The following is an 11,229-nucleotide window of genomic DNA, read 5'->3' on the forward strand; positions in this document are numbered from 1 at the left end:
ATATATATATATATATATATATATAGCTGATTTGTGTTTTTCAAGGATATTTTCAAAATATTTGTGTTTGGACTATTTTTGACATGTTTTTGTTTTGTCCAAAATATTTGCAGAAAATTCTTTAATTTCATAAATTCCTCCTTAGCTTCCTTGCAAATCCTATTGATGTTACAAACTTCTACTATATATCTTACAAAATTTTACATAATAAATTTTTCTTAATTTTTCACATCTTTTTCTGTTGAGAAAATTGAGTTAGTTGTTAAATGAGAGACATAATTAATGACAAAGTGCTTCTTCATTCATAAAAAAAAAAGTTTAATTTTTATGTGTGAAACTTTTTACAGAGTCTGTGAATTATGACTAATTATATGGATAATTTTATAAGTAATTTTGGTTAAAGTAAAAAATTATTAATAATCTAACAGTTGTGACTGATTGACAATGTAAAATTATTTTACACTGACTGTGTATATAAATTAAATACAAAAAACAATGTAAAATATAGAACAAATTAATAATCTATTATGTTAAAAATAACAAAGTTAATGATAATTCAATTGAGTTTAACAATTTTTTTCTCTTAATTACCAGGCGTATTTTGAATTTATAGATGAGTCCCCATCACCAATGAAAGAAGGGAGGGTTATATTTTATGATGTTGGTAATGAAAATGGTGAGGTTGATGATGCAAGTAAAGGGTCATTCTTTACCTTTAAAGGAAGTTGTTTGAATGAATTGAAGGAGAAGTTGATGGAGGAAACTGGACTTAATCGTATTCTTGTTTGTTGTCGAAATCCATTGAATGCTAAACTTTATCCCCTTCTTTTGCATCTACCTCCTAACAATATTGACATGCATGTTGTTGTGGTTCCTTCCCCATTTAGAGGTAAGATATTTTTTTTAAATTTTTTGGTGAAAACTTCGTATTCTAAAGTTTTGTTGAGTATAATATTTAATTATTTGATGCCACTTTATTTTTTAACCTATTTATTTTTTAAATAAATTTAAACTTTGGAATAATTTTTTTAAAGGGTATGAATACCAAACTTCTTTTCTTGGGTATTTTACCAAAACATTATGCTACCATTTGTATTTACATGCATGTTCAACAATCTTATATCACTTAATGTGAATGATTGAAATGATTCTTTAATTTTGAATTAAAAAACCTTACCATCTATATATAGGTTTGTCTATAAGAAAATTTTTAACTTGCACTTTGGAGTGCCTTTATATATGCATAAAAAGAAAAAGTAAAATAGAGAATTCACATTTTAAAAAATACAATGATGTCTCGTGAATCTTGATTCTATTTTTGTAAACTTCATATTACCACATTTTTGTGTGTTTTTAGTTTCAAATGATTTTAGTCACTACAAAAATAAAATCCTTATTAATTTCTGACTCTCTAAAATTATCTCTTTTAATGCTGCAATTATTTTTTTATAATTTATATAACGACTAATAAATATACATATCTCTATTAGATTATAAGATTAATATCGAAATGTTTAGAAAAAAAGTCTCAAACTTCTCTCTAAAATCAATTCCTTAACACCAATATTACAATATAGGTCGGAGTTATCAATATATGTGGTAATATTGACATTAAGTTTGATATAATCATGTTTAATTATTAACGTCAGTTAATTAAATATTAGCGCAATGGACTTAAAATTTCTAAATATATAGACGATAAATTTCAGAGATCAAAATATTCTAGAAAACCAAAGGATGAATTTGAGAGACTATTAATAAAAAATATCTATGCATTACTATGGAATTCATTTCAATCTCATAATAATAAATGCCTAATTTTCCTCCTGCTTATGATTTTTGTCCTAACAAAAATACATATATCTTGTTGCAGTCAATGATGCCAAGAGTTCACAATCATGTAAGCTGTTTAATGTTAGTATGTACACTTATTAATGAAAACTTCAAGAGTGCTAATGAAGCAACTAATGAGACATTCAAACCATAAGGCACAAGGGCAATCAAAAAGCACAAACTAGCTATTTGAAATGTAATATGCAAATTGATGATTTTATTTTCTCTTAAGTTATTAACTAGGAATTATGTGTTGTTCTTGCCAGAACTAAATATTGGTATAACTCTATATAAAGTTACAATTTATGTGAATTATATTTCCTTCCTCAGGAAACAATTGTAGTGCAAGAAGTAAGTTTCAATTAAAATGGTTTTCGTGATAAAAATAGTGAAGTAGGAATTTAAACTGTCTTTAAGGTGTATTAGAGTTTGAAAAAAAGTTAAATCAAACTATAAAATTGGATCAATTAATAAGAAATAGGTCAGACTCATATCTTATATTTTTAAAGTAGATCAAACTCAGACCAACAAAACATATTTGATTTAGTTTATTTGTTTCTTAATTGCAAGGAATCTGCATTCATAGACAGATAAAGAGAGCGTGGGCAAAGAATTGAGTGGAAAAAAATACATATATTTTCGATTTTATTTCTAATTAATCTCAACAATTGATTATTTTTTTAATAAATTTAATGGTGTATAAAAGTAGTCAATTAGTGAACTACTTATTTGATGGTTCATTGTAGACTTTTACTAGGTATTACTTATTGCGATCAATTTGGTAAATGGTTGGATTGTCCACTCACTCATATCCAGTATGATTTGGAGTTTAAGTTAAGAATTACACTATTCGTAAGTTATAATAATATCAATAGTAATAGTAAATTAAGAATTACACCAAATAATCGGATCTTTCACTAGCATATGTGGTGTGATATGTGGTGTAATTTGAGGTTATTGCTTCTCTTTAACTTTCCATGAGCAATTGAACAAGTGTTTCTCCCTAATATAAATTTGTGTTTTAAAAACAAGAGTTTGTGTTATTTGATACACAAATTTGACTTCAAATTTTTACAACAATTTGAAGGGTTAATTATATTTAGGCTAAATTACATTTGTGGTCCTTTAACTTAATTTCAGGTAACGTTTTAGTTCTTTATCTTTTTTCCCCGTCCTTTATTCCTAAAAATATCAAATAAAGTATGAAAATATGAGTTTATTTGAAGATTTGCGTTACGAAATTGATGAAATTTGTATTATATTGAAGAATATAATTAAATTTATGAGTTTTGATTGAAATTTTTTTTGAATTTTTGTATAGAAAAGGATATCATTGTTGAAATTTTAAAACATAAAATATGTCACTTAAAATTAAAATAAAAGACCAAGTCAAAAAAAAAAGATAAATAATTAAAACGTTACATGAAATTAAATTAAAGGACCACGACTTATATTTATTAAATGACTACGAATATAAAAAATGTCAGCAACTTATTAATCATCATTGAAAGTTTTACATGAAAAGTTTGGTCTCATGGCATAAATACCACACCCTCTGTTTCTTCGTCCACATCATTTTTTGTTCTCTTTTATATTATTGTGTTTAGTCTTTGATTTTATTTATTTATTCATGACTTTGTAAAAAGCTGAAATAAAAAGTCTCTAAAATATTATATTTCAAAATAATTTTTGTGAAATGCTTGTTAGTTAGTTAAATTAGTCACATAAGTCCATTTGCGTTTGCATTTGCATTTGCATTTGGGATGAGAAGAGAAACAGAGCATATCCATGGCAGCCGTTATACCCGTCATGTGTCGGTCTCAGCATAACACAGCAACCAAATGCTTCACTTTCTGTCTAGGGTTTTCCTCTCGTCTTCTTCTTATCAATCCTCATAAACTCACTAACCTTTTCTTCACCCCTTCCAAAAGGACCTGCACTACTCATGTCATTTCTCAAACTACAAAGGTATGTTTCATTTTTTCTTTCTTCATTATTATTATGTTCACTTAATTTAGATTAATTTCTATTTCTATTGGTATGACTCAAGTTTGTATCTGTTTTCACTATGTTTGAATTTAAGTTTACAAATGTCATGTGATACAATTTGAATCTTACAGAGACCAACATAGTTTTCCAATGCAGGGGAAACAATCATAGGATGATAGGAGGAGTAATTGTTGTGTGTTGGGTTCCGCATTAACAAAATTGATTTATGTTTAGATAAGTTTAAGTGAAATAGACAATAAATTTGAACTTAAAAATCACTTTTGGAGTCAAAACCTACATATTCTATCTTTAAGTTATAATCAACTATAGAGGAAAAATCAATTCCAAATGAGATCACTCAAACATGTTTAAATCAATTTTATGTGTATAGAATCACTTTTGTCTCTTCCTACCGTGAAAACAAACATGCAAGAAGTAGAAGAGATAATATTGTTTGTGCAAAGTGGTAAAAAGTTGAAACTGAAGATTGCAGCAAACATGATCATGCTGTGACATGTAAGTTTAAGTAAATTTCGTATTGCATACTTTAGTTTAGTTAATTGAGCCTGCCACAACTGATTCATGTTTGATACTTTTTTCTCAAACATACATTAGATGAAATGAAATTTGTTTGGTTGATAATAATCAAAACTACTTTTGAATTTATAGTTTTTGACAAGATTATGAGATTTATACCGTAGTATAACAAATACGAGGTGAAATAGTAAATGAAATTTCCCCAAAGAAAAAGTGATAACCTTGTTACTTTTGTGTTCACCAACGTTTGAAGCCAAATCCAGATTAATGTTAAAATTCATTTAGCGTTGAGAAGTAATTTTTCTCTTAAATGTTTGCTGTGAATGATGAAATAAACATGCACTAACAATGTATTATTTTTGTTTTTTGTTCATTTATAGGAAGAGATGTTGGTAGTTGTTGGGGGTGGTGCAGCAGGGGTGTATGGAGCAATTCATGCTAAGACTATTGCACCCCACTTAAATGTGGTCATTATTGAGAAGGGAAAGCCTCTTTCCAAGGTCTGTGACTGTGTCATATATTCCTCCTTTTGATTGCACGTGGAATGGATAACGCAATTTTGTTGTATTCAATGTTGCTGTTTTCTGGTTCTCTTTTGTTTTGTTCTTCTTCTCATGGTTTCATTCGCAGGTGAAAATTTCTGGCGGAGGCCGGTGCAATGTGACAAATGGGCATTGTGCTGACAATTTGGTAATCCTACTTTCCATGCAATGCGAAAAACACATAAGTTTTTTCATGGCATAGTCTGTTAACTACCTTTTAATTGTAGCACAACAGAACAATATTCTTCTCTTGATCATATGATTCAACGCTGCGATTTCACCCGATTCTACCATTATCCTCATATGCGTTGACTCTAAATTGTTGAGTACAAGCAAAATTGCCAAATCATGCGTTTTTACTATTAAAACACAATTATGACTACCGTGGCTTTATTTGGTTGTTTTGTTTGCTTAATACATGTCAACCTTCGCATCAGAGTAGGGTGGATGAACTAGTGGATTTTTTTGGGTGTGGCATGTGAGAAAAAAGTACTTCTAAAACTTAAAGGGAAGTTCAATCGTGCTACAGTGCTGTATGGAAAAACCAACAAGAAAAAAGTTTAATGTTTTGTTCTATCACTTGTATAAGGTGGATGGATAAAAGGAATGTTTTGGGTGTAACATTTGATAAAGAAAGTACCTCTCGAACTTTATGGAAAATTTTATAGCACAACAATTTTTTATTGAAAAACCAACAAGAAAGTGCACTTGGTGTTTAGTTCTGTCATTTTTGTTATTGTTGATTACTTAATTTCAGTTATGTATATTATTAGTTAGGTTTTGTTCTACTTGCATCTGATTGCTTTATTGGTCTTTACTGAAATTGTATTTCGTGTTTGGAAGATGATTAGTTTGTAGACTTTGGCAGAAAACTACCCAAGGGGTCACAAGGAACTGAGAGGATCTTTCTTTAATGCGCACGGTCCAGTGGATACCATGTCTTGGTTTTCGTCTCATGGGGTGGAACTGAAGGTTGTACTTTGAAAAGCCTCTCGTTCAACATTTCAGTTTCTAGTGTATGTTTCTGATTTATGTTACTATCGACTGCTTATAGATTGAGGATGATGGTAGAGCATTTCCCGTAAGCAATAGCTCTTCTTCGATAATTGATTGTCTCATGTCTGAAGTAAAGCAAAGGGGAGGTATGTTGATTTAGTAAGAATGCTTTTGACTTCTTGCATAATGTGGATTCTGGTTCATGAAACATTGTGTTTACAACATTGTTGTCAATCGTGGATCGCAGAAGATATAGGATTGTTCAAATTCCACTACGCTATCGTGCTATAGTGCCGCTATAGTTGCTAAATAGCATACCGCAGAACAATAGCAGTTTGTTCAAATTTTGGTATGTTATAGCGCCGCTATAGCCGCAACTTGATAATATTGTTTTATAATTACTACTGAGCATTCTGTAACTTGTTTCTTATGTGTTCATAAACCCTATCTGTGATCTGTCACTGTTACAACTATCTTTTTCTGAAGTTAAGTCCTGGTCTCTTGGTAAACTATTTTTGTAGCTGGTTCATTTTTCAGCTTTCTCTGCGGTCTGATATAAATATTAGTTCAAGAATCAGTTTTTCTATAGCCAAAATGTTATACACAATGGTATTATTGTTCCTTAGTTTAGGAATTACTTGTTAGATTTAAAATCCGAGTTAATTATCAGTTTTCTGTCCTATTTCATTTTTTCATGTATCTGTATAGTAAGTAGTTTTTTATTTATTTTTTATAATACATAGTTTGTGAATTGAAGTTCATTATTATCTACTCTTTACTATGTTGATTAGTTCTACATTGACGTGAAGTATCCATTTCATGAAATGGATAATTTGTTGAAAACATTGCAAATGTTAAATTGCATAATCCCTATCAACATGAAATTCATTGATAAATTATTGGAAGTCATAAACATTCTTTTCATATCTGGACTTACATTGATGAACTTTCAAACTGTAAATTCTGAACTGTTTGTTCTCAATTAGTTTCTATGCAGACCAAAAAAAATGTAACTGCAGTGTCTGTGTTATCTGGTGGAAAATTCCTTCTTGAGATTAAGCAACTACCGGAAGGTTACGCAGAACATGTTGAAGCTGATTATCTATTGTTTGCTACTGGCAGTAACCGACAGGTTGTGGTCGATGATTAATTTATTTGAATTAAGATTCATGAGTTATATCAAACTTTTTAAATCAGTTTCTTTTTGTCATAGGGTTATGTACTTGCATCTCAGCTTGGTCATTCAATTGTAGATCCAGTGCCGAGCTTGTTTACATTCAAAATTGACGACTTGCGTTTGAAGGAGTTATCTGGTGTGAAGTATCAACCTTTGAAACTCTTGCATTCTAATTTGAAGAAACTTTCAAGTTCTAGTCTTTTTACACTTCTTTTGGACATAGCAATATTTCTGTATAGCTCTTTTCTGTAAAAGCATGTCTGTCTTAACATTATTGTCTTAACGTGAGTTGCCATAATTTATTTGTGAATGATTGATAGAGGATAGGGCTGATAAGCCGTCGGTTTCGGTCACTTAATGGTCCCAAAAATCAATCTTTGAATAATCAATCTTAGGACCGGTGATTATATAATGGTTTCGTATTAACTGAAGTTTCTTTTCTTCTTCCTCATATTTTTTTACTTAATTGTCACAGGTTACATTCCCTAAAGTTAAAGTGAGACTAAAATTGGACAGTCTCCAAAAGAATATGCCTCAGCTTACACAGGTATGGTTGCTTTGTCGTTGCTACATTCAAATAGTGAATAACATTTTATGCATAATATTTTGAAATTTTACTAGGTTGGTCCCATGTTAGTTACACACTGGGGACTCAGCGGGCCGGCTGTTCTTCGGTTGTCTGCTTGGGCTGCTCGCTATCTGTTTAGTTCAGGTTACAAAGGTAAGCAAAAGTTTTTTTCCCTTCATGTGTTTGGAATCTCTAGAATCATTATGGAATTGAAATGAATTCTTGTATGAAACTGGTTTCGAATTATATGAGTTTGTTTAAGACTTCAATAAATTTCCAAATCATTGTGTGCTATAAATTATTTCAATTCAACTATGGATATGTAACTTTTGTTAGGATTTATAAATTATTTCAATTCAACTAAATTCTTTTTCAATTTTAAAGTCTTCCATTGGATTGTTTTCATGGTCCCTTTCTTTCTCTTACAGATATTTTGATCATTTTGATGCAGGTAAGCTTATTGTGGATTTTATTCCTGATGTGCATGTGGAAAGTTTGAAGACCGTTCTTTCCCATCACAAGCTTCAATTTGCGGTATATTATGCAAAAAAATTATAATATTTGTTGCTTAATAAATCCTTTAGTAACACTGGTTTTGTTTTTGTGTGGATTTTATTTGATACTAAAACAAAAACCTTGTTTTGTCTTTATAGTTGGAATGTATAATGAGTCTAAAAAATGGAATTGCATTCTCTATGTCTCTATCTAATATCTTTGGTTGGTTTAGTATGGAGTTGTATCTTGCTAAAACAATTTTCCATTTCACAATTTGTTACTTTAGTTCAGAAGCTAGCATTAAGTTTCAACTGAACAAAAATTGATCATCGACTATAACTAAAGTAGTTAGACCACAGGTTATTACTTGTAAATTTCAACTGCGATATCATTCACTCAAAGATTGCATTTGGAATGATTGCAATTTGCAATATGCTGTTTTGTTTATGCCTTTGCAGAAACAAAAAGTGCTCAATTCGTGTCCTCCTGAATTTGGAATGTCAAAAAGATTTTGGAGCTATGTGTTGGAACGGCAGGTTTTATAACTATTTCTAATTTTTTAATGTGTACATTTTAATTGTTGAGAATCTCGTATCATATGAAATAGTTTGAAAATGGATCGTGATCTGGTATCAGAGTATATTCATGATCTGTTGGACTACCAATGTCAGACCATTCAAGTCAAACACCAGATGCCAAATTTTGGGAGTGGGGCGTGTGTGTTGAGAGTTTCACATTAGATCAAATATAGCTTGATAAGTGTTTATAAGTGGGAGGCATCCCTCACCATTTATGGCGGTTTTGTTGGGTTAAATTAGGCCCAAGCCAAACTCTAAAATAGTATCAGATCCTACCCAAGATCCGTCAGGCGACTCAGGTCAGCACCAAGGGTGTGTGTTAAAAGTTCTACATTAAATAAGATATGACCTGGAATATTGTTTATACATGAGAGACATCATTTACCTTTCAAGGCAGTTTTGTAGGACTGAGTTAAGCACTCTAAGATCTAAGAGTGATAAAAAGAAAAATTCTTTACAAACTATATAAAAAGACTATTCCATATGCAGGGTGTAAGTGGAGATATCTTATGGGCCTCAATTTCAAATAGTTCATTGATGTCCATTGGTTCTTTGCTAAAGGACTGCACATTTGAAATTACAGGAAAAGTAAGATTCCCTAAAATTATTTAGTATTTATTTTGTGAAGTATCATTGGTATAATAACGTTTTCTATTTTGTGCTAATAAAGGGTCCATTCAAAGATGAATTTGTCACTGCTGGTGGTGTTCCTTTATCTGAGGTTCTTTCTTTCTCACTATTTCTCCCCTTACCTTCCATTGGTTAGAAATATCATTCAAATATGTTTTTTTTTTTGTTGTTGAAGATTTCACTTAATACAATGAAAAGCAAATTTTGTTCAAATCTGTTCTTTGCTGGAGAGGTAACTTAAACTTGTGTTTTTTTATTTGAATTTTTGGAGAAGCATCTATAATTTTATGATTATGGTGATCTAATTGATGTCTCTATTGCAGATACTGAATGTTGATGGGGTAACTGGTGGTTTCAATTTTCAGGTATAATACATGTGACTATAATAATGCAGTCTTCTTTGACAAATGGGTGTTAACCAATTATTATCCCAATTTTCATAGTTGTTCATAATATAATCTTGTATATGTCATATTCTTGGGTGTGTTTTATTACCACGGAAAATATTTTTATGCTTGTCGCTTACTCCATCCAGAATTAAATATAAGCAAAAATAGTAACTGAAAAGTTGATGTATCTTATCTTAAATTAAGATCAGATACAACAAATTTTCAGTTACTATTTTTCCCTATATTTTATTTCGGAGTAGATATTCTAATTGTGCAATTTCGTGTTTGCATATTTCTGTAAGATGGCATAAGCCCTATATGTTGGTTATATAGCATAAGTGGTAGAGAGAAATACATGTGAATTTCATCCAAAAAAGATGTTGATGCTTATTTTTTAGAAATATAATAACTTTATAGTGTTACATTGAAAGGTCAATGTATTGTTTTCAAATACATGAAATTTAACGGGCCTTCATTTAAAGGAAAATACTAATCATTTAAAGGAAAATACTAAACAGAAATAACTGTATGATTTGTAGTTATGAACTTTAACGGGTCTTCATTTATAGGAAAATACTAGTCATACATAATGGTGTGATTTTGTATTTTGTAGCAAAAAGAGATTATTCTATGTGTACTTAATAAAATAAATATTTGTTACAAAAATTAATATAACAAATAAGAATCCTTTAAGTATGTGTGAGTTCAAAACTCGGTACCGATGTGAGAACTTAGTTATTGGGTAATCATTAAGTATCTCTGAAACGTTGTTTGATCTTTGAAGTCTACCCTAACTTTGGCTAGTTTTAGAGTTCTAACTCACCTAAACTTTCAACAACAACCAAAATTTATCCTATTAGGTATAGTGGACTACATAAATCAAATGATGTCATAATGTTATGTCGTATACCAAATATTTAACCAAACCATTGATCTCAAGATCATTTTTGGCAGTTATAATTTTTCTAGATCTTCCTCTGAATTAGTCAATTGAATAACGGGAAAAGGTAGCTCACCCAAACTCTATGTGATAAAAAAATAAAAAAGGAATATTTAAACACCATAATTAAGCATAATTTGAGGGTCCAGTTTTTCCACGAACCACTAGTTCATTGACTCTACTAATTGATTGATGGAGTATTCAAGACTTAAGAGCTTCATCCATTTTCCTTTGTTGTGTACAGAATGCTTGGTCGGGAGGATTTATTGCAGGAACCACTATTGGTGGATTAGCACTTGGCTCTTGTGTCTAGGTTCAAAGTGAAAATTGATTTGTAATCTTTTCTAGATGTTCTAGATGGGTGGTATTGGAGTTGCATCATGCTTTTTTGGGCCAACTTGGTTTTTCCTTTATGGAACAAGTATATTTATATTATTCTTTTTGGATTTACTTTTCATTTTTTTTCCTAATCATGAACAGTATAGTGGATGATATTTTAAATTTGAAGTGTTATTATTGTTAGTGATTTCATCAATTACATAAACTCTTTGACAA

The 11,229-nt window shown here is 30.3% G+C and overlaps 2 protein-coding genes across 3 annotated transcripts in view; both read left to right on the forward strand.

Moving 5' to 3' along the window:
* Positions 1-2,141, forward strand: part of LOC101506571 (uncharacterized) — a 4,243-nt gene extending 2,102 nt beyond the window's left edge. Inside the window, exons 2-3 of the mRNA XM_004489310.4 lie at positions 595-889; positions 1,874-2,141. Coding sequence (XP_004489367.1) covers positions 595-889; positions 1,874-1,935 — 357 coding nt within the window. The 3' untranslated portion in view covers positions 1,936-2,141. The remainder of the gene's footprint in view (positions 1-594; positions 890-1,873) is intronic.
* Positions 2,142-3,550: 1,409 nt separating this feature from the next.
* Positions 3,551-11,229, forward strand: LOC101506908 (uncharacterized). Of its 2 annotated transcripts, XM_004489311.4 has the most exons (16): positions 3,551-3,801; positions 4,740-4,859; positions 4,990-5,049; positions 5,760-5,873; positions 5,956-6,043; positions 6,884-7,029; positions 7,111-7,212; positions 7,550-7,621; positions 7,696-7,795; positions 8,094-8,176; positions 8,596-8,673; positions 9,205-9,303; positions 9,386-9,436; positions 9,521-9,577; positions 9,669-9,710; positions 10,919-11,229. In XM_004489311.4, the coding sequence occupies exons 1-16, from the start codon at positions 3,622-3,624 to the stop codon at positions 10,985-10,987; spliced, it is 1,461 nt and encodes a 486-aa protein (XP_004489368.1). In that variant the 5' UTR covers positions 3,551-3,621; the 3' UTR covers positions 10,988-11,229. The 2 variants fall into 2 exon arrangements, with proteins under 2 accessions (XP_004489368.1, XP_004489369.1); XM_004489312.4 differs by lacking the exon at positions 9,521-9,577.

The sequence above is a fragment of the Cicer arietinum genome, chromosome 2 (assembly GCF_000331145.2).
Source record: "Cicer arietinum cultivar CDC Frontier isolate Library 1 chromosome 2, Cicar.CDCFrontier_v2.0, whole genome shotgun sequence".
NCBI classification, from domain to species: domain Eukaryota; kingdom Viridiplantae; phylum Streptophyta; class Magnoliopsida; order Fabales; family Fabaceae; genus Cicer; species Cicer arietinum.